Source organism: Meles meles, chromosome 4 (assembly GCF_922984935.1).
Source record: "Meles meles chromosome 4, mMelMel3.1 paternal haplotype, whole genome shotgun sequence".
In the NCBI taxonomy this organism is placed as follows: domain Eukaryota; kingdom Metazoa; phylum Chordata; class Mammalia; order Carnivora; family Mustelidae; genus Meles; species Meles meles.
In genome coordinates, this window is record NC_060069.1 from 81,095,914 (window position 1) to 81,119,215 (window position 23,302).

Below are 23,302 nucleotides of genomic sequence, written 5' to 3' on the forward strand. Positions count from 1 at the left end.
TATTCTAAAATATAAGTTTTTTAAAGGCAAAGACAGTTTTATTCAACCCTTGATGCTCAACACTCACAACGGTGCCCGGCACAGAGTGGGTGCCCAGGAGTGTTTGTTGAATGAATCCATTCCTTAGAAATCCCATCAACCTTGATAGTTAAGAAGCCATATAAACGAGCATGATGCTCTGCGAGGATTTATTCCGTACAACCCCTACTCCATTCTGAATAACCATAATTAAATGTGAAAAAGCTTTAAAAGCAATAGTTTAATAATGAGACAGATATGCCCATGAACTCCTGCTACATTGTGGTTAGAATACTGCATAAGGGTTTAGTAATAATGTGGTCAGTCAACAGGTTCCCCAAGATGGCGTTGCTGTGGTCAGTCCACAGGCTCCCCAAGATGGGGTTGCCCTGTCTTACTTATATGTCTGCACTTTCCTTGGCCTCAGTTCAGGATGACTTCAGAGCCTTTAATTTCCTCTTTATACTCAGTTATGCACTACAAAACTCAGCTTCAATTTTAATCACATTCTCTCTTGTTCTAAATCAAAGTGGAGACCATTTAATCATTCTTTTGAGGAATGAGTGTGCTGGTAAGAGGAAGTTTTAACCAAATAAATAATTTCTATTGTTGTGAAGGCAGAACAAAAAGAAATGATGAAAAAATTCAAATAAAGTCTCCCATTTCTGTAAAAATAACTTCTCTTGTTCTTAAGACAAATATATGTAGTCTCTGCGTGGCTAAGCCTGGGGACGCCTGTCTCTTTAGCATGAAGCATTTATCCTCTTCTTCATCCCTCTTTGGTTGGCTGATTTCCCATCTTGAAGTGATGCCTAGAGCGTCCTTCCTCCCCAACTTGTACACCTTCCAAAATGCACATGAAGCAGGTAAGAAGTCCAGGCCATAAACTCAAGTATTCAAGAAATAAAGCATATCAAAATTTTTCTATAAATTAATTTCAACTCAGGGAGCCCTCCCACCATGCTGACAGGAAATTTAACTTTCAGACAATACTGGCTCTCTCTTTGCCCCCTTCCATGCTGCTGGGGTTGCCATCAGTCCCATGGTCTTATGTCCACAGGGCACCAAGGAATCACCCCACTATTGCTCATCTGTCCACTTTACCCCAGAGACAGCCTTTATCCCAGACTACATGACAGTTGGCTAAGCTATCTTCAAGCAACACGGGGAGTTTCAGAGATCCCCTGGCTGGGCATCCAGGCTCTCTGATACCATTCCCTGTGAAATCCTATCCTATTCTTTGGATGCTATCAGGGACCAAGGCTCATGAGGCCACAGACCTCCCACTGACTCTCCCATCCAGCAGAATCTCAGCTTAATCTGGGAAATGCCTTTTCTCTCAGACCTGCCTCTCCTCAAACAGCCTGAGCTTTTAAAAACAAAAAACACACTTTCTACAAATAAGAAAGCATAAGCTATTGCTTGAACAAAGAAAAAACTTCAGAGGTGCAGAGATAAACCACATATATTGGTATTTTTAAACGGTCTCTCCTCAGCTGTCCCCACGGCCACCACACCAGAAGATCCCTTCTCTGTGTAGTTCATTGTGGGCTGGAGGGACCGGGTCTGGGCTTAGGGTATCAAGTTGTCCTGCTGCCTGGGTCCTTGGGGAATTCAGACCCCCGGCTCCCTGCAGCCATTAAGAAAAGGCCAGAGTGACCAGATGTTCCTCGAGGAGGAAACTCCGCCAGCTCCATTTGCACATCATGTTCTGTTCAAAACCCAAGTCACAGAATGAGTTTGGGAATTGTTATATCACCAACTTTAATTGACCAATATGAACCTATATTAATTATGAATAAAAATAAGTACAGTTTGCATGCAGGTAGTCTCTTTTTATGACTTCAACTATTTCCTACCATAAGGAATAGAGTTTTATAAACTACCTCATTTTCAATGCCCCCTTCTTTGGAAAGGATCAAGTGATAACTCAAGAATGACCATTTTACACAGACCCACAGTCTAGGCAGAAAAGCAACAAAAACAAAAACTCGGGCAGTCTGGCACCATCCTCCCCAGGACCCTGCACACAGCTACACTTTTGTCTTTTAGACCAACACAGTGAATGGGCAACAGATGCTTCTCAAGGCTGTGTGCCCGCTTTAAGGTCTGGATGAGACAAATGTCATTTCCTGTCTTAATACTGTCTTTTTAGTTTTCTTTCCTGTAATCCAGGACTTTGGGGAATCACCTCACGTTCTTTTCTGCATGAGGCTGGGTGTAAGTAGATATAATAGAAACCAGCAAACATAGGTCAGACTTTTCAGCAGCCAAGGTCAAAGGCCAACAGCAAGAATTCTTGCCACTGAAGGAAAGAAAACTCATCATGACCGTGAAGAGGACAAGTCTGGTAAAGAATGAAGCCTGTGCTGGAAGCCAAGAGGGTTATATTATCATACAATTCCATGGATACCTTTGAAGCTTATGAAAACTGAATTATTCATGCACCCAATCTCCCATCCAAAAAGCTCTCACTGCTCACCTATAACAAGCCAGACATTGTGCTAGCACTGGGGAGGGTTAAAATATGAACGTTTAAGAAAGACCTATTGCAATGATATCACCATATGCTTTAGGGCTTCATCTGTTCTGTTAGTGATATTGACAATTTATGATGGATAATAATGGGTATCCATCATAGTCCTTCAAAGAACCCCATAGAGGATGACCAGGTCCATCTTACAAATACTGGGGCACAGAGAATTTAAGTAATTTGCTAGTGAAGACAAGGCTGGGTAAACGAGGGTTATAGAAGCCTTCACTACAATACCATGAAGCCATTCACTGCTACTATCCATGTTTTGTGTTTGTGCCTTAAATACAGACACACACAAACACACACCCCTTGCTGGGCTAAATACGTATGACAAATATCTATCAAAGAAATCAACTAGAAAATATCTGTTTCCTCCTTGAGCCACTTTTAACTTTACCTACTAATACCTGAAGATGTACTTATTCCCGCTCAAGACATTTCTAATAGCATGATATGCCAAAATAAAAAACCGCATATAATCTCTGAACTTCCCATCAGCCTATGGATTCTGGGATCATCCCTGACCTTGAGTAGACACTCTTAGTACCACTATACTACTCTAGCTCTGTCCCTGCCCTGGTTTTCTGGGCAGAGTAACAATGGAGGCTACCCAGCACCTGGACCCTTCCACAACCTCTCACCAACAAGGGAAAACAGGGCCTTGCCCAGAAATGTTACTTGCCAATGTTAGGTTTCTTTTTGTTCTGACTCACCATTGGCATAAATATATGCTGGTCAGTAAAAGGAAAAATTGGCCAGAAGCTGTCTGAACTTAAAACTGAAACCAAAAGTCTGATATTTCAGACAACACAATGCATTATTAGGTTTTATTTTTGTGCCTCAGTTGCTGTACTTGAAAAGGGGCATAACACCACCTCTCACCCCCTTCCAAACTTTTCCTTGAAGATAATAAATAATATTAACCCAACCCCTTGGTTAAAATGTTTACATGAGACCATCAGCAAAGATTTTAGCGACATAGAGTGTTATCTGGGCATTCTGATAATGATCAGTATTTGTCTCTGTCAAACCCTGCCTCCAAAACATTTCCATCTCAAACTATCAAGTGATTACATTCTGCTAATATTTTTAGCAGAAATAACCAAAAAGAAACACTATAAACTTTTTATGAATATTTCTGTTGCTAAAACTAATCACCATTAAAGGTCAAATACTTTAATCCATGGTCTTATCAGGTGACAGCCTTGCCTCCCCGCCAAGAAGAAATGAAGCTGAAGCAGTACACTTGCTAAACTCATATTTGCTTCCTTAGGGGCCATCGATGACCTGGAACCAGGCAGAGTTCATTAGTGGAATATACAGACTTCAGCTTGTTTTAGTTTTCATTTCTTCAGTCAACATTCACCAATGTTGTCATTGTTCTATTTGTATCAGGAAAAGTTTTTCTCCAGGTTAGAATAAGGACCGTGTTGGTGATAATCCAGGGGACAGCCAAGATAGGTCAGCCTCTTCCCCCTCCTGCTCTCGAGTACTACTAGCAGGGCTGGGTGTTCACTGGGGGCTCTAAGTACACACTCACATCTACAGAAAGGGGATAGCACGGGGTTGAACGTGCACGTGGAGTTGTCCAGTCCCGGGAGGGGTTCTACAACAGTACCTTCCTATCCCTCCTCCAGCACAGCATTCTAATGCGTGCCTTGCAGCCAGCTCTAGAGTTCAGGGCCATGGCATAGTCCCCGACCAGCAAGATCCCCAAGGGGTCACTTCCCACTTACTCGAGCATGGCTTCCCTTGCAGCCTCTGGGAAACACACTGTCTGGCCATGAAAGACTCAATTAAAATGACCGGCCAACCTAATGGCTTCAAGAGAATATTTCATAGAAGGATTCAGAAGAAGAATTTCACATCCCTGCAAGAAAGCTCTCCTTTTCTCCCCTACAGCACGGCTGCAACAACATTCAAGAGGCAGAATCAGCCCGAGTTTTATGAAACGGTTAAGTTCTGTTAGAGGGAACGCGCAGAGCCTCAGAGGTGCACTGGCTGGTCAAGAACTATAGCTCCCGCCACCCCAGGTACTAGGATGGATTAAGACTCACAGTTCATGGCTTAGTTAAGAAATCTGGATGCAGATAATATTTTTTTGGAGCCACAGCGTTTTTAATTACAGCTTCATCTTTACGGCCATCCATTGATTTTTTTATCAATGTCTGCCACCAAATCTTCTAACTTATACTTAGATCTTGGAAGGAAAAAAAAAGGCAAAAAGGTTTATTTCCAGTAGGTGCTACCTTGAGGGGCCCAACAGGCAGGGCAGACTTGAGCAATAAAAACGGCCAAGATAGTAAATGCCTAGGCTGAGATAAGAGGGTTTAAACTTTTTTCACACTGGAGCTCTACTCTGCGAATAGGAATTTTTATTCTGATTAAAAACCTAAGCTGTAGCCTCACACAGAGAAAATCCCCAGTGCCCTGCATTTTCAATGACCTCATTATTCCTGTCACTGTCTTGCTTCAGTCTTAGATGCTAGAGAAAGCGGAGAGGATGTAATGCCTGATGCTTTGGGCTCCTCTAACTCTCCCCTCTCTGACATAACATAAGAGCATCACAGGTATGGCAGGCCACGCAACATCCCCTGAAAGGGGTTCAGGCCCTAATTTCTGAAACCCACAAATAGGCTACCCTAGGTCATAAAGGGGACCTTGCAGAGGTGATTAAGTTCAAGATTTTGAGATGGGGAGATTATCCTGGATTTGCCGGGTGGACCCAGCATTATCAAAGGCGTCCTTACAGGAAGAAGGCAAGGGGATCAAAGTGAGAAAAAGGGAGATGTGGAAACAGAACCGGAAGTGGAAAGATGTGCTTTGAACACGAAGGAAGGAGCCACAAAGTACGAAATGCAAGGTTTTTTGAGAAGCCAGAGAAGGCAAAGGGATGAATTTCTACCTCGAAGCCTCCAGAAGAAACATGGCCCTCCTCACATCTTGATCTTGGTCTTGGACTTCTGACTCCCAGAACTGTGAGGCAATAAATCTGTGTGGGCAAATACCAACTCTGTGGTAATTTGTTGCAATGGCAATAGGAAATGACTGCATGAGGAAGTATCCAGCTTTGCTTCCTAAGTATACATTCTGTTTCCCTTCAAGATTACCGCTCTTTTGGAAACAGGACCACAGAGGTCTTGTTAAGCCTGTGGGGAAAAGCTGCTGGAATCTGGAGCCCTCAGGCAAGGATACACTTGCTTCTCTGGGTAAGGAGTAAGCCTGTGCTTTTGGAAACTAAGATCAGAGCTTCCTGATTTCAGAAGATGGCTTTTGGAGAAACCATAGTTGAGGGAAACTGAAATCTGAAACTGCTTTGGAAATGAAATAGAAACCATTGTTGAGAGAGAAGTTGTATGTACATCAGACCACAAATTTCCCTACTCCCACTATTTAAGTAGTTCCTAGATCTTCTTTTAAAACTGATAAATATGTTCTGCGGCAAGATGAAAACCCTCCAAAATCAGACACAGACTTTTTCTGAGCATTTCCAATCTTTTCAGTAAATGCAAAGACTCCATAATGGTGCTTGGGCACGTGGAGTTCGGAAATGGAGTAATGGTGAGTCAAAAGGCCTATTTCCATCAAAATGCCTCAGAGAATGAATTCTTTGCTGGTTCCTGAGTTGAGAGAAGAGTAGCATTCGGTAAAGCCATGTTATTTACACACTTGATTTTTATAAACCAGCTTGTTGCTGTGGTCTCAGGCCAAAGATTCTAGCAACAAAAACCCAGTAACATAAAAACCAAGTTTAAAGTGGAATTAATTTCAAAGAAATGAAAAAGAGTGTGTTTTATTAGCATATGTTCTTCAGGAAAAAGCTTGCTTTTCTTATATAAGAGCTCTGTTCAACCAGATGGGCCTTCTAGTAGATACAAAATCATCATGGAGAACACTGTGCTTGGAATTTCCTGTGGCTGAATCCCTTCAGGGGCACTCTCTTGGAAGACGTTAATTACCAGTACAAAAATTTTTCTACTTAATAATAATACTAGTCCTGTACACTTGCCTTGATCTTTAAACCTGCAAGATTAAAAAACAAAACAAAACAAAAAAACACCTTCTCTGTAAGAGTATATATCAAAAGTCACATTAGTCATACTTATAAGCTGTTTTCCTATTTGGATACCCAACTACCACTGAAACCTGTATAGCAAATTGGCCATTTTCATACTTAAGTTAGCATTGTTACGTTTAGAGTCGATGTTCTTGTAAGAGTTGCTACCTACCAGCCTCAGCATCCTCCATGATTCTAATGGGTTAGAATTTTAAAATCCATTTCACAGCAGTTTTTTCAAAGATGAGTTCAAAATGCTAAAAATGGGTTTTTTTCTGCCTAAAAACAGTAAACATGGCTGTCAAATGCAAAGAAGGGGACAGAGCAGGTTTTTGTTATTAGGTGACCTTGCTATTCTGCCCTGAAAAGTCTAAGCCTCTACTTGGAATTGCCTCCAGCTCTGGATGACTTCAAGGAGAGGTAGTCATTGTACAGAGGCTATAGCAATAAGAGTCATAATCATGGTAGAGATTCAGAAAATGAAATCTAGGGGCACCTGAGTGGCTCAGTGGGTTAAAGCTTCTGCTTTCAGCTCAGGTCATGATCTCAGCATCCTGGGATCAACCCCCGCATCGGGCTCTCTGCTCAGCGGGGAGACTGCTTCCTCCTCTCTCTCTGCCTGCCTCTCTGTCTACTTGTGATCTTTGTCTGTCAACTAAATAAATAAAATCTTAAAAAAAAAAAAAAGAAAGAAAGAAAATGAAATCTAGGAGGAAAAAACTGGAACCGTCCTTAGAATTAGACGGCTGAGTGTTAATGACGGTTTCTCTTTTCTTCTTCTATTTTTTTTTTTTTTTTGCAATTTTATTTATTTATTTGAGAGAGAGGGAGCAGGAGCAAAAGCATCAGGGCAGGGCAAAGGGAGAGGGAGAAGGCGGCTCCCTGCTCAGCAGGGCTCAATTCCCGGGCCCGGGATCATGACCTGAGTTGAAGGCAGACGCTTAGCCGACTGAGCCACCCAGGCACCCCAGGAATGGCTTTCAAGAACAGGGAGGACTTACAAAACAGGAAATTATAGCTAGCTCATTTTCTGTTCAATAGAGGACAGGCCAAGAAGCTTCCAGTGTACCAGGAAAGGAACCGGATTGCAAGAAGGAATTTTGTCATGGTCAAATGTTTTTCTTGACTCTTGGATGATTGAGCAGCAGAACAGTCAAGCTGGGCAAGCAGGTGCTGGACCAGAATGGGGGGGAGTCCCTTCCCTCCCTAGGTGTCAGTAGGAGGCTGGGATCATCCAGCAAGCCCCTGGGTGTCTCTGCTTGCCTCACCAATCCACCTTACTACCTTGCTCCTCATTCAGTCTTCATTTCCCAGCCAGACTGGATGGCTAGGGTTCAGACAACAGACAAGAGTTCTCAAAACGCTCACTTTATTGCTTCCTTGGAAGATTTCAGACCTCAATGAATGATTCTAATTCTTAGAAAGAAGAGCCAAATTTTTTTCATGACTGCCGTGAAAGGAGATTACACAATATTTCTTTAGGGGCCCTTACAAGTAGCTGCTGCACAGCACAAATTGGAAAAACAGGACAGATTTCTCATGAGGGCTGGACCAGATGGCCCGTGCGCGTGCTCTCAGAGTCCTCCCTGGTTGCTGATTCCAAGAAAAAGAATTGCTGCTGGGCTTCTGTTTTGGTTTCCAATCTGAGTAACTGAAAATCATCCTGCAATGAGGATTTTTAAATGTATTTTGATCCTGACTCTCAGGATCAGGCTTTCAAAGCAATCTCGAAAAGCATGGTGGAGAGTCAACTGTGTTCAGCACTGAATGTCCAAATGAGCATTTCACGTCCGGGGTTGACATGGAGCACTGTCCTATCATCTGTGCCCATGCTTTGTAGATCTTTTTCAGAGATGTCAGTTCTTTAAAAACTCTGACACTAAAGCACACTACCAACTGCAACTGAATTTCTGTCCAGCTTCAGAACACATACCACAGGGCCCCTCTGGGGTCCTCACAACTCTGTAAGATGAAGAGAGCAGGTCTGGCAGGGCTTTGCTGCTTCTAGAGAAAAGTTTCAACTGCAAAGTATGCATATGTATAGGAGAGAATTGTCCTTTCTGGAAGCATTTGTGCTTTTTTCCAAGTTGAAAAATGGGGCATATCCAGCAGCTGCTGGGTAGAAGCTGAAGGACTGTAAGGAAGTGCTCCTGAAGTCAGGAGACCTGCATTTGTCCTTGGCCCTCCCATCAGCTCCTTGAGTAACTTGACCAAGAAACTGACCATTCTGTATAAAATAACAGGACTGGGGGTACCTGGGTGGCTCAGTCGGTTAAGCACCTGCCTTGGGCTCGGGTCATGATCCCAGGGTCCTTGGATCGAACCCAGTATCAGGCTCCCTGCTCAGCGGGGAGTTGGCTTCTCCCTCTCTCTCTGCCTGCTGCTCTGTCTGCTTGTGCTTTCTCTCTGTCAAATAATAAAAATCTTTAATAAAATAAAATAAAAGGACTGAACTAGATGGCATCTCAAGTTCTTGCAGTGCTAATATCCACTGTTAACTCACTTATTTCCAGTGATCACACAGGATCAAAAATTCTCAATACTGAAATGGAAATTTGTAAGACTCTTGCCTTAAGTTCTTTAGTCTTTATCACTCTTTGCTTTTCAGATCTGAAAAGAGTGGAAAACTGGTGACCAAAATATTTTTTAAACATGTAATGATCAATTTCCAGCACAGAATCTTTTCCTTATGGCTGAGAACTATCAGAATGGCTTTGATATTCCTGTAAAGAAAAGCAGGAGGCAATGCTTATGATTTCAATTCTTCTTATGCAGGGGTCTTATTTCCTAAGGGAAGTTTTGAATTTTAAAAACAAAAACAAAAAAACAAAAGTTCTATATTTTGACCTGATTCACTGTACTTAAATCGCATTCTGTTTGTGAATATACTGACAAATTATAAGTTTGAAGAAATGAATTTGAAAACTCAAAGTCAAATTTATGAATCTGATTTCCCTTTTGCATGTAATGGAGTTTTATCCCCTTCTCAGACATTTCTCCAATTACTACAAGTTCAAGTATTTGCAGAACTTTTTTTTTTTTTTAAAGAAAGGATTTCTAGAAAATGAATGTACTTCCAAAGAGGGGCAGTGAGCAGACTGAGGTTAGACACTTCATCTGCAACAACCCAACAGAAGATTACAGCTGGAAGGTGAACTGTTTCTGGAAACACTTTGGAAAGATTCCTTCCCTTGCGTGGGCTGCGTATGCATGTACACGCAAAACACACACACACACACACACACACACACACACAGAGCTATGGAACTGGAACAGCATTTGCCTAACAACTTCCGGGAGGCTGCCTCCCCTCCTACCATTTTCTCACCATCCCATGGATGCCAGACTTCTGACTGCTGCCTTGCAGAGGTGGAATAAACTCTATGAGACTGAATCAGCAACTAATTTTCAGGAAGGTTTCTCCACCTCCCCATTCTCACCATTTTGCTTTGGGGAAGAGAGGAAAGCCCACATCCATGTGTATCAGTGGAAATGACAATGGTATTCTTCATATATGTGTGTGTGTGTGTGTGTGTGTGTATGTGTGTATATATATATGTATATGTGAAATCATTCTTCATATATATGTATAAATATATACTGGCTTTCTAAATAACAAGCTGCTCTCTTTTCTGGACTGAAATCAAATTATTTCTATTTGAAACACAGCCACAGAGCTGGCTCTTCTCTTCCACCCTCTTCAGCCCACCTATTTCCTCCCACTTTTCCCTATATGTGTGCGCGTGCGCGCGCACACACACACACACTCACTGTCTTTTACGTAATGGGCCAACAAGATTGATCTTTCACTTCAATTGCTTTGATTCAAAATCTGCCCACCATTCATGGGAGGTAAAGAACGGTAGAGGACACGTGTGCTTTAATAAAGGGGCTGTGAAAGGAATGGCATGGGAAAGGCATCTGGTCTGAGTCTTTCCTATAGTCTTGATTCTCTGCAGGAAAATAGAGAATGCTATAGAATTAAACAAATTCTTTACCTCACATTTATAACCCCTCCATTTTTCCCCCTTTGGAAATGCCAGGTTAATCCTTTCTTAACAGAACTTTAACCAGACAAGCTGTTCGAAAATCAGCAACCTCCAATGCTAAAGTTCACCTGATGTCTAAATGAGTTTCCCTGGCCTCCCAGGTGCCACAACCTGACTCTCTTCACCTCTACAAGATGCTCTCTCCCCCACTTCCCTGCACAAACCCTCTGCCCATTACTTCTCACCAGTACATGCACAGTCTCTGGGACGTGCTGCCCACCCCTGCTGCAACCTGCACTTCTCCTCCTCCTCTCTGCTCATCTTGATGTTTCTCCTTCCTCAATACCAAGCTTCACTGGCTTTTCTTATAGGACCGCTCCCTGACTCCTAACACCCCTGCTGAATGAGGCCTCCTCAAACTACAGCAACAATTATTCTTTGCATCACTAACATATGCAAGCCTTCTTGGGTAGATCTCTAGTCACACCAAACTGTAAATACTCAAGAGACAACCCTCCCACTTTGTATGCCCAGCATTTAACATAGTGTCCCACAGGTGTCACCATTCATTTTCTAAGCATTCTTGACTTATCACATGCCAAGGGCCAGGTTAGACTCTAGGGTTATAGTGATGAATAAACTCCAAAACTCAAGCCGCTCACAGACTAATAGGGAAGACACTGATGCAAACAGATAATAGCAACACTATGCAATCATTAATTTCCATAAAAGAAATAATTCGTTGCAGCAGAGGCAGTAAAGAGCACTTACTTGATGCTACATGGAGTGGAGCCGGGAAAGGTTTCACTGAGAAGGTGATTCTAGGGTCTTAGAGGATGCATAGGAGTTTGCCTGACCAAGGGAGGTAGGAGAATTCTAGAGTAGAAGGATGAGAATGGAAAAGGATACAGAAGCATAAGAAAACAAGAAGGTTCAGGGTACTATGACGAGTCCTCTTTCTGATGAAGCATGTGGTCATCAGAGGAAAGATGAGAATAGAGTGGAAACTGTGAAAAACTGATGAAGTCACACCATGAAGGAGCTCAGGCGCCATGTTAGGTAGTTTGGACTGTATTCCCTGAGCTACTGAAAGGCATGGAAGGAATTTGAGGATAATGCTGTAAACGGAAGTTATCTAATGCATGCTAAAAATAAGAATGACAACGACCTGATTTTTTTAAACAAATCATCCACCAAAGGACAAACCAAAATATCCATACCATGGACTACTACTCAGGAATGAACCATTGAGACATGCAACAATTTGGACAGGTCCAAAGAGAATTACACTGAGTGAAAAAAAAAAATCCCAAAAGATTATAAGCTGTAGGATTCCATTTATATAAATGCTCTTGAAACAAGAAAATTATGGAGCTAGATCAGAGAGTGGTGGTTGCCAAAGACTAGGGATTGGAGGGGTATGTGGATGTGGTTATAAAGGGGTAGCTGAGGGAGCCTCATGGTGATGCAATAATTCGGACTCTTCACTGTACTGGTTACACAAACTTCCACATGTGATAAAAACACATAGACATATAAATACACACACATATGAATGCATGTGTAACTGGTAAAATCTGAATAAATTCTGTGGATAGTACCAATGTCAATTTACTAGTTTTGATATTGTGCTATAGTTACAGAAGATGTTACCCCTAGAGAAAACTGGATTAAGGGTGCACAGAAATTTTCTACATTTTTTTCAAATTCCTGTGAATTGTAATTATTTCAAAAAAAATTTTAAGTGACAAAAAATGACCAAATATGATTAACCTAAAAAAACTGGAAAAAGTTACTTTTTAAAGTGGGATTTAAATATTATTGCTCAACAATATTGATTCTTGTAAGAATTTCAAAGCCTGTTTTATGTGACATTACAGCACAATGTTTTATTGACATGGATATATAGGTTACAGGTAAGATTTTTCTAGATGAAATTGGGTCCATCAATATTCAAATTGTTCTAGGACTAAAGTAACAATTTTAGAATGGGGGTGGGTAGCTTATCAGTACAAATGTGCTCAATTCTGAATGACAAAAGCTCTGAGACCATGTCAAATGCCAGTAGGATCCTTTTAAAATGTTATTTTTAAAAAGACACCTGGGGTGCCTGGGTGGCTCAGTTAAGCATCTGCCTTCAGTTCAGGTCATGATCCCACGGTCCTGGGATCGAGCCCCGGGTCTGCCTCTCTGCTCAGCGGGGAATCTGCTTCTCTCTCTCCCTCTGCCTGTTGCTCCCCGGGCTTGTGCTATCAAAGAAATAAACAAAATCTTTAAAAAAAAAAAAAAAAAGACACCCAACCAACCAAATAAGCAACAACAACAAAACAAAACTGATTTAATTTCTATTTTCAGTGATTTAGCTTTCATAGGATGAAAAGTGTATATGTGTCTACATATATCATGTCTGGGTACAGAGTATACAGCAAACTCTAACACAGTGTGATGAACTCTGAGATTAAAAACACACAAAAAACTAAAATGAAGTAACTCTCATGTATTAACAAAGCACAAGTGTAAAAACTGTAAGAAATGAAATAGTCTTATTTACATACAGGATAGTCCCCAGGATAAACGTTAGGTGGAATCTTGTCCTCTCAGGCTGAAAGTAGCATTTAAATAGCAGATCTCTCTAGTGGACTTTTTTTTTCATCCTTAGCGTTGAAACAATAGCTAACTTTATGCAAGATTTTTGCACAATGGCAATGTGAAGGTAACAGTGGCTTTGAGTATTTTATTCTTGCAAAATTCAGATGCTTCACACAAGTGTACATTAATTCTTTCTAAAATCCCAAGTTCATGAGCTCTTAATTAATGGATGGTAATCGCAGGCTAGAATAGGAGTGGGGCTTTAAAAATTACAAGGCATTAAATGAGTGAAAGGCATTCTACTCATTTATCAGGGTTGTAGCACCTTACCCAGCAGGGTTGGAGCCTTAAGAAAAAGTCCTTGGGTTGGCAGATAGGTGGCCAATCTGGGCACAATTCCTCATGCTCCAAGAGGCAACCATAATTCTGAAACTGAAGCAGAGATGGTAGCCTCAAAATGGAGAAGCTGAGGTAGCCCAGGCATGACCATGACCCTCTCCAAATATAGCCTTCCAAAGAATCTCTCCTAATAGAGCATTATTATTTATTTTCTTATCTGTGGTCTGCTTCCCCAACCTGAATATAAGCCCCAAATCTAGTCTGCTTTCTGCACCTTTGTGAAACCAGTTCTAGTAGAGTTCCTCATACAAAATAGATGCTCAATAAATATTTGTTGACTAAAATTGTTCACTCTAACACTGTTTTTTGTCAAAAAGGGAAAGTGAGTAGTAGACATTTTCAGATTCTGATGAAAGCTAGGAGCCCTTCCCTTGGGAAAAAGATGTATGAAAAGACCCTTTGTTGTTTTAAATCTTCTATAGAGTTCATGGATCCCAGATTAAGACACGCTTAGAGAAACTATTTAAGGATGAGAAAGGTATTGTAAACACGATTAGCCACTTTTTAATTTTTGTTATTTGTTATCAATCACACATGATATTTTAGTGACATTAAGGTCAACAAAAAGGACAATTCAGCTAATAAAAATATTTCTATCATATTTTATGAACTATAGAGCTAATCCTTCTCTCCATCCTCCCTTTCTCTCCCTAAGAAAGTCTTAGTGTACATTTGGTGTAATCTTATAATCCCTTACCTAAAGGCACTCTGAGTGGAATTTGAAGGAGAGAGGGGTTAAGTCCTACTCACACACAACAAAACCACCTGCCGGTCTTAGGTAAAATGGTTCTGGATAAGAGAGGAGTGGAGAAACTTGTCCAGTCACCATAAACAACAAATGACTCAAAGAAAACTGAAAAACCACAGATGGCTAAATTTTTTGTCAGAAAAGAGCTGTCCTTAGTTGCCAGTAATAGAAGATGCCCAAGTGAAACTTACTCGCACACTGAGCTTTTGTAAAGCCATGCAATTATTCTCCAACCTGAGCTCAGCTGTGAATATTGCCAGAAAAACCTTAATGGAAATCTCCTGCCTTCGTAAAACTAAACTCTTCCGACACAGTGCTGCATGAACATCTATGAAACTCTGCCACAAGAGACGAAGGGTGCTCCTCTTTACTTCTTCTCAAGGTGCTCATGCTCAAAGCTCAAGGTGCTGCTAAAATGCTGGCGGGCCACACTTCAGGTCACCTCTGGGATCTGCCTTATCTCGGGGTGGCGCCTTCCTCTGGACTCTGCTGATGAAGGTGGCAGCTTGTTCCCCTCACAGCACCCCAGCTGCGTGCAGAGCAGCTCAGTGTCTGTGGAGCAGGGCTGGGCACGGGCCACACAAGCAGCCATCCAAAATGCCAGTGCACTGGAGACTGCAGTCTCACTTAGCAAACTGTCCTTGTGGGGCCCCACTCGCCACCATGGCAATACTGGGGAAAGCAGAGTTGCCTGAAGTCAGGCTGCTGACATCCTACTGCAGTTGGGACAAAAAGCTTTAGGGAGGGGCACCTGGGTGGCTCAGTGGGTTAAAGCCTCTGCCTTCAGCTCAGGTCATGATCCCAGGGTCCTGGGATCGAGCCCCGCATCGCATTGGGCTCTCTGCTCAGCAGGGAGCCTGCTTCTCCCTCTCTCTCTGCCTGCCTCTCTGCCTACTTGTGATCTCTGTCTGTCAAATAAATAAATAAATAATCTTTAAAAAAAAGCTTTAGGGACCCCCTCCCCCCCAACCCACACCCATGGCTTGCTTTCTTAATGGCTCAGAAATATATCAAAACAAGAGTGTTCTGTGCCTTTGCAATGAGAAGCCCTCCTGTAACTCCACAAAGAAACTTTCGCAAGGGTAACTTTTATAGAAATTGGTTTAAATGCCTCTTTCAGAAGCCCCACATGGGAGGTCTCAGGTGTGCATTATTTTAATCACATTGAGTTCTTTCCATCCTAAAACCGGGTTCCTAGCAAAAAGGGGGATAGTTCAATGTAAATAATTGACAAAAATCCTATCTGCACACTAGAATAACCAAAGCCTTTTGGAAGATGCGCCATTAGCTTCTCTCCTCTACATCTGTAAAGACTTTGAGACAAAAGCGCAGTAGGTTTAAAGAAATAAAGCCAGGAAGGCTCAGTGCAAAGCAGAGAGAATGAGGAGGCAGAAGTCACCTAATCGAATGATGAAATTTTCTACTTATCAAATTTAAGTCATTCTTTATTAAGGAGAACATCAACTATTACCAGGAAGGCTGCCAACTATGGAAAACAACCTAGAGGAAGAGGGAGCTCCAAAATGTATGAGGAAACTCACATTAAAACAATTAACTTTTTCTTCCTAGTTCACAAGAAGTTCTCCATTTTATTTCAAGTAGTAATTGGGATTCAAAGACATCAGTGCTCAATGTAATTTACCTTAATGGGCGTTTCTTCCCGCAACAATACTTCCTTAAGGGCTTGCATAGCATTTGTTGACTTGGTATTTTGAAAGATAAATCAGATGCATCTAGATGGGAAACTAATTTGAGTAGTACAATCACGGAAACTACAGTCTACGCCATAAAACAGGACCATCACACTGGCAGTTGAAAAACTACCCTGATCTCAATACCAGTTTCCAGCAGTTGTGTTCCTCTGCGCAGACTGGAATTCATACAGTCCCTAAGGTGTTCCCAGCCCCTGAGAATGTACAAAATAGGCTACCTTTAAAAAAAAAAAAATACTATACACACAGCACAGTCACTTCGGGCTTTCCCTCTCTTAAGGAGCTTTTTTCTCGTGACGCGGGAGAATTCTAAATTAGGCAACTCACCCGTGGCTAAGTCACACTTATCAAAACCCATGAACTCCCCCCCCCCCCCCACTGCACCTGTATAGCACACAAAAAGCCCGGGCAGAGGGAATCTGACATCCATACCTATATTTCATGCCAGTCTGCTTTGCGGTGGACTCTTTGAGAGAAATGTGGTGCTGAGGGGTGAAGGTCCCCAGGCTGCGCGCGATGATAGCGACCGTGCGGAATTTGGCCCGGGCTGCGTTCACCACATTGGGGGCGGTGGAGCTCTGCTTGCTCAGAAGTCGGTCCTCACCATTCCGGCTCTTCAAATTGTGCTCTGTGCAGGCTATGGAGACTTGCATTGCTTCCCCGGGCAGCGCGGTCCGTCTCAGAACCCCAGAACACAGGCAGTCACGGGAGGCTGAGCAGCTGGGGGGGTTTCAACTGTCTTTTAACCCCTCCTCGCCCCCCCCCCCCGCCTTTCCTGGGGATGCCGTCAGAGGAGTCCTCGCGGCCGACTTCAGAGCCCGGCCAGTGGCAGAAGCGACTGCGGTGCCCAACAGAGTCCCGGGCCCCCAGAGAAGTAAACAGCCAGCCCCGAAGTTGTCACAGCAGCTGGAGTGCGGATCAGGCTCGCCAGTCCTCCCCGGCAGTCACCTCGGCAGATCAGCCAGCCAAATCCATGCAGTCGGGAGGCTTCTGCAGACACCGAAAGCGGAGCGCTCGAACTGACTGCAAGCCGCCCTGCCCGAGCCCGTGCACCGTGTCTGAATGCGGGCTCGCCTCTGGGCGATGGCTCAAATCCACGCAGGCATACCGCAAGATGCGCCGCCAGCACCCTCTGGACCACAGGCAGGATGCTCGACTGGTACGCGGAGCCTCCAAGAAGCAGCTAATGGCAAGCTGATCCCTGGGGACCAGCGGTCTCCAGCCCCTCCGGCTGTCAGCTCCCTCCCCGCCCCACTACCGGAGGTCTCCGGGACTCAAGACCCCTCCCCACTCATTTTCAGGTGAAAAGCCCGGCGCGCACAGCACAGCCCGCACTGGCACTGGTTTGCAGCTGCACGGAGGAGCAGGCTGGGAGAGCTCCTCGTCTTTGTGCGACTGGTAGGCAAGGATCACTTTCACCAGACTCTGCCTGTAACAGAATCGGAAGGGCAGTTCGTAAAAAGGCGGGGGGGGGGGGGGGGGGGGGGGCTCTGCCCAGACTCACACCAAATCCCGCTGCAGCACAACAGTTGGAACTGGGGGAGGGCAGAGTGGGGGTGCTCCTGCCACAGAACACGCCAGTGAATTAACACGTGAATGCTCTGCGACCGGGTTCCTAAAACGCTACTTGAAATCCCTGTTATTAGCCTTATCAGAGTTCATTTCCCCTTTGCCGTTATTCCTTGAGACGCTAAGTTTGAAGTTTCCTTAGAAAACACGGCGCAGAGTTTTTCCAGTCAAGATAGCTTACTTGCTGGAAAATCTATTCTGGGTCTCAGAGGACCACCAAGGATAGGGGAAGAGACAGCTATTTGGCACCAGCCAGAGTGGGGACTACGCTAGGTAAGCGCAGGGGCACGTCACAACCCAGAAGGTCCAGGCCAGGTGTCTGGAACCATGTACACTACCCCCTGGTCATCTGGGGCCAGCTGGTGCTGACAAACACTAATCCCTGGTCAGGGCCGAGCAGCAAAACACCCCTCTTATCTTTGAACCCACATGAGGCAGAAACATCGTGTGGTTAGTGTCAGGTGCCAAGCAACTGCTTAATAAATGTGATTGAACACAGCAAAGCACCAATCGTCCGATAACGCTTGATCTCTCCATTTGAAATACACAGAAGCCAGACCCCTTTTGTAGATGTACTTATAATAAAAGCGTGGCTTCTGCAAAATCAGTTTTCTAACTGGTTTCCAACAGACATTGCTGCCAAGCAAAAAGGAACAGTGCTTCAATCAACAATATCTGTGAGCACCGTCTCCCTACTAGGCAATAGAAACACGGGGGGAAATGAAGCACTGTCCCTCTCCTCAAGGAACCGGCAATGTGTGGGAAGGACAAGGCACTCGGTCTTAAAGGGGCTAATTAACAAGTCAGAGGTGCATCGCTGTTTCAATGAGGGGTACAGACACTAAATATGCTAGTGTTAAGCAGGAGAGTAATTGCAGAAGGCTAGAGAAGGTTCTTGGATCCGTTCCCCACATTTCTATGGAGTCCCTAACCGATACTGGTCTCTGCTTGTTGCTGGGCTACAAAGTTGGCTTAGGCAAAGGCTGGACCTCAAGGAGCTCATAGTATGCCCAAGCAGCCCTCATCGAGGAGTAGGACTTCACCTGAGGCATGAATCTGATGAACAGGAGAGGGGAGAGGTGGTCTTCCCAGGGGTTGGCAAGTGTGGGGAGAACACACATTCTGGCTGTAGCTCTGTGTTTAAAAAAAAAAAAAAGAAAGCAGGTATGACCACTTCTTTCCTGCTAAATTAGGTCATAGGAATGAAAAATTTTCAGTAGAATATGAGCTTATTTTGGATTCTACTCCAGAGATGAATCTCAACATTTTCTAACCTGCATTCCACATTGTGTTGGCTCATCCTTGACCCTTCGTGACCTTCCCACTCTTGACTTTAGAAAATAAGTCTACTACCTACTGTTCAGTGGTTGAGAAATAACTTTCAGAGGGGGGTGAGTGTTGCGGAAAGGGACAAAGGAGGCCTTCTTACCCTGGGCTCCCAGGAGGGAGTTCTTGAAGATGTCTGTGTTCCCTGGAATAAACAGCAGTGGGCAGAGAGGAAGCAGATCATTAGAACCTTCATGTCTTCACACGAAGCTGGCTCATCGGAGATGATCAATGTGTATCAAGAAAAGAGTCAAAATAAGAAGAGGAAGAAGTGGGAGGAATCCAAAGGAACAGCTCAGAGAAAGAGGAAAATAAAGCAGCCTGGTAGGCAAGACAAAGGGTGATGATCACCACAGGCCCAGAGGGGTCAGGAACTTCCCTGGGCACTGGCTGAGGGGGAGGAGGTGTGGGAAGGTGGCTAGGGGCTGACCTAAGAGTCCTGCCAATTTCACAGGGGTGGGGTGGGGGAGTGGAGGGGGGGCGGAAATCAGCATGCTGTAAGCCAAGATGGCTTTCAGGCTTCTCTGAAAGCATAACCCGAACCAGACTGGGGATGCAGTTATCAGAACAAAACATGCGAGGCAGAACACCTCTGAGTCACCGTTCCAACCCCCACAGGACCAAGCAGAGTGCCTTATACAGAGCAGGCCCTCACTGTATGAATAATTGAGAGAAGGAGACAGGAAGCAAAGGAAAGAAGGAGGCAGGAAGGGAGGAAGGGAAATGTATGGGAAAATGCCAGATTCTTGGATAAACTGGATTCCTTAAAACGAAGAAAAAAGACAAGAAAAGAAAATCCTGCACAGTCTAGTTTTCACCCAGGCTGCTTCCTTCAAGGGAGCAAGTACATTGTCCCACATTCACATCTGCACCTCTCGTGTATTGACAAGTGTCTGCCTCCAATCCGGCTCAAAGAGAACGGAAGAATGGAGACCAGAGGCAGGCTTTACAGAGCAAGCCCCTTTCTTGCGGCCCGCAGTGGGCCTTTTCCGATTGGACGCCGCACGGGCTATGACGGCCCACCAGAAGCTCCGTGACGTGATCACCCAGCTGCGCTCACCCTTCCCAACATCAATGGAGCGACAGGCCTCAGGTGTCCGGGAATCGGCTCGTGGCTGGCTCATGCCCAATAAATTTGTGCTAACAGGCTACATGCTAATTAAGGTGGGAAATTAGATAGGAATCCTGTTATTGTCATACAGTTAGACTTGGAAGAGTTATTATTATTTCAGATTCAAGTAAGACCCACAGGTGATGGTATCAGTGGAGATGGAGATATAAATGTAGACAGAGATGTAGTAATGGGTTGAATTCTGTCCCCCCCCCCACCCCAATTCATATGTTGAAGTCCTCAGTCTCAGTAAGTACCTCAGAATGTGACTGGATTACGGGTATTACAGTCATACAGGGAGAAGGGGGTTTAAAGAGGTGATTGAGGTGAAAGGAGGTCATGAAAGCAGGCCCTAATCAATAAGACTGGGGTCTTTATAAGAAGAGGAGAGGAGGACGCCGGTACACAGGTAAGGAAGATCCTGTGAAGACACGGGGAGAGGACAGCCATCTGCAAGCCAAGGAGAGAGGCTGCAGGGAAAATGGACCCTGCTGACTCCCCTCCCCGATCTTAGACTTCCAGTCCCCAGAGTCATGAGAATATAAATGTCTATTGTTTCAGCCCCTCGATCTACAGTATTTCGTCATGGCAGCAGTCCTCACACACCAGGCACAGGTACAGATACTGCTCTTTATTTTAATATGTATCTTCTGGAACACTCTAAAGAAGGTGCTCCTGGAAGTCTCCATGAGACCACGGTGGTATCATTATTGTGCCCCTCTACATCCTGAGCTGGTGTTAGAAATGTGCAGCAAAGAAGAGCTCCAAATAGAACTCCTTTGTTCCTTTCCACAGTCGTAGAAGGCTCTACGTGCTAACTCTTGATACAAAAGGGTGGTGGTTTTCAAGGCATTTCTAGTACTTTCCCTTATTCGTTTTTGTTTGTTTGTTTTTGTTTTTTAATTTATTTGAGAGAGAGTGTGTGTGCACACACAGGGGGAGAGGAAGAGAGAGAATCCCAAGCAGACTCCCTGCTGAGCACAGAGCCCAGCACGGGGCTAGACCCAGGGACCTGGAGATCATGACCTGAGCCAAAATCAAGAGGCAGACACCCAAATGACTGAGCCACTCGGGCACCCCTCCCTCGTTCTTAGTGATCTCATTCTGCCAGTTTTCCCTTGCAAGGGCTTGCTCTATCCTGGGCCTTGTATAACCAACAACCTCAGACAGGTCAGGAGGTGGTGGCCAGAGGTCTGCTGTAGCCAGCAAAGGACTGGGTTCCAAACCCAGCTCTGTCACCCTGCCTGTGACCTAGGGTGTCATTATAAATCTCCGTGCTGCTGTTCTCAGCTGACCTACGAGAGGGATGCCTGTAGATTCAGCAGGGTGCATTCAGAGAGCTGTGGAGTTTACGAGATCGCAGAGTGCTGAACTGTCACTTACTCTGCAATTTCAGCTGGGTCTCAGCTGGTCTCAATTCATTACCTGATATTTGGAATTCCTTGGCATTAACGTCAAAGGATCATTGAGTCGCAGTGACAGAGCTGGTTAGAAACAGAGCGCAGGCTACTGAACCCGCACCCTATCTTCTCATGCTCATTGTAGAATCTTCATGGTAATGCGGAAGCACTGTGGAGCGCCTGGTCAGCGGGAGCTGGGGATGAACCCCGCCTCTGCCATGCCCCTTCCTTCCTGCACACCACGGAGCAGGACTCTCACCCTCCCTGTGCCTCGGCAGCCTCCCCAAAATGGTGCAAGAATGTGCCTCTCTGGATGGTTGTAGGAATTGCAGAGTAGGCACTTTGTAACTGCTAAGTCTCCATCTCAGTTTATTAAAAGCAGGGCGGTTAGGAAGTCAGTTTCTCCAACAGGCTCTACCAGGGGACCCCAGCGATTACTAACGGCACTAAGACTTACTCTGCATTTCCTATATCCTAGGAGTTCTCAGCAACACTCTCTATATATTATTAACTCATTTAATCTGCACACAATCCCATAGGGAGGTAGTATGTTTTGACACCTACAGAGATGAGGAAACATGAGACACAGAGAAGTGAAATAACTTGCCCAAGGTGACACAGGCAGGAAGCCGCAGAATTGAGGTTTACTTGGGGTGAGCCCGCCTCCGAGACCTGGTTCTCAATCTCTTTGCACGCTGCTCCTCACTACAAGAACCTTGTGGGGGAGAAAGTCTTTCAACAGTGCCATTTTATGAATATCATTTTTAAAAAGCCTTATTTTTATTATGAGGGAGGGGGAAAATTCAACATTAAAAGTCTCGACATTTCAGAACAATTAAATAATCCGTGCTTGGTAGCTTTGAGGGATTCTTTCCATCAGCCTTTTAAAATATTTCATAATACTTTATTCTTGCTCAAGAAAACATGTTTTTCCCAATTACTTGGTGCATTTCTGATTAACTCAATTTCCTACAAGTCAAGTAAAAACAAATGCTTAGTGCCGAGTCCACTTAGGATTTAAGGTTTCTTTGCCATTGGAAATGAGAGCCAGCAGGGGCCAGGAAACATTCAATTATGCAGCCAGGCAAAACCGGATTCATTCAAAACAGAAAAGAATCTGCTACTATCTGAAGAATTTTAAACATGCAAGTGTACAGATGGCAATCCACTTTATGTGCCTATTATTATTTGTGGTTAAAAGAGAAATTGTTAGGATGAGAGTTTGCTATTTATCAGAAATTCTTAACATCTGGGTTTGGAGAAAAATTTATTATATTCTGACAAATTGAAGCAGCCATCAAAGTAACAATGGGCCTACATTTGCATGGGCACAGGTTTTGGAATAACAGAGAAAGTAAAATTGAGAGGCCAAATTGGAAATACTCGAGCTCTGCTGAATAGAAGAAACTTCCAGATATAGACACTTCTGCTTCCCTGGAGGCGAGTTTCACCAGACAACCCCCACTAGGAAACGCTGAGGACAAACTCAATACAAATTTTCTCACACCACTGGCCACATGTCTAAAATGAAAACATAAGGACAGTTAAGCTTTTCAATTAACACTTGAACTATACCCATAGCCACTGATAAGATATTTTCTTAATTAGAAACTTGTGACATATCAGATATATCAGCAAGATTTCCATATTTATCCTTCACTCTATCTGTTCAAGACAAAGTGCCATAATACTATAGGAAACAGGTATAGAAAAATAGGAAATTCACAATTCAGATTATTTTGCTCAGGCCTCTTCATGGTAGGTAAATTCTCAGAAGCTCACCTAGAACCTGGACATAAAACTGGGGGGAAATGAGGACATGTGGTCAGTTTATTTATTTATCCTTAC

The 23,302-nt window shown here is 43.9% G+C and overlaps 1 protein-coding gene across 4 annotated transcripts in view; it reads right to left on the bottom strand.

Moving 5' to 3' along the window:
• The window catches only part of KCNAB1 (potassium voltage-gated channel subfamily A regulatory beta subunit 1), a 392,865-nt gene that overhangs the window by 237,838 nt on the left and 131,725 nt on the right, over positions 1-23,302 (bottom strand). The window contains exons 1-2 of one of the 4 annotated variants that reach the window (XM_046001741.1): positions 16,481-16,521; positions 15,979-16,242 (exon numbers count right to left, since the gene is read on the bottom strand). The exons of 2 other annotated variants lie outside the window; for them this stretch is intronic. In XM_046001741.1, coding sequence (XP_045857697.1) covers positions 15,979-16,031 — 53 coding nt within the window. In that variant the 5' untranslated portion in view covers positions 16,032-16,242; positions 16,481-16,521. Of the gene's footprint in view, positions 1-15,978; positions 16,243-16,480; positions 17,260-23,302 lie in introns of those variants that run through there. One more of the 4 variants, XM_046001740.1, reaches the window with a different exon arrangement.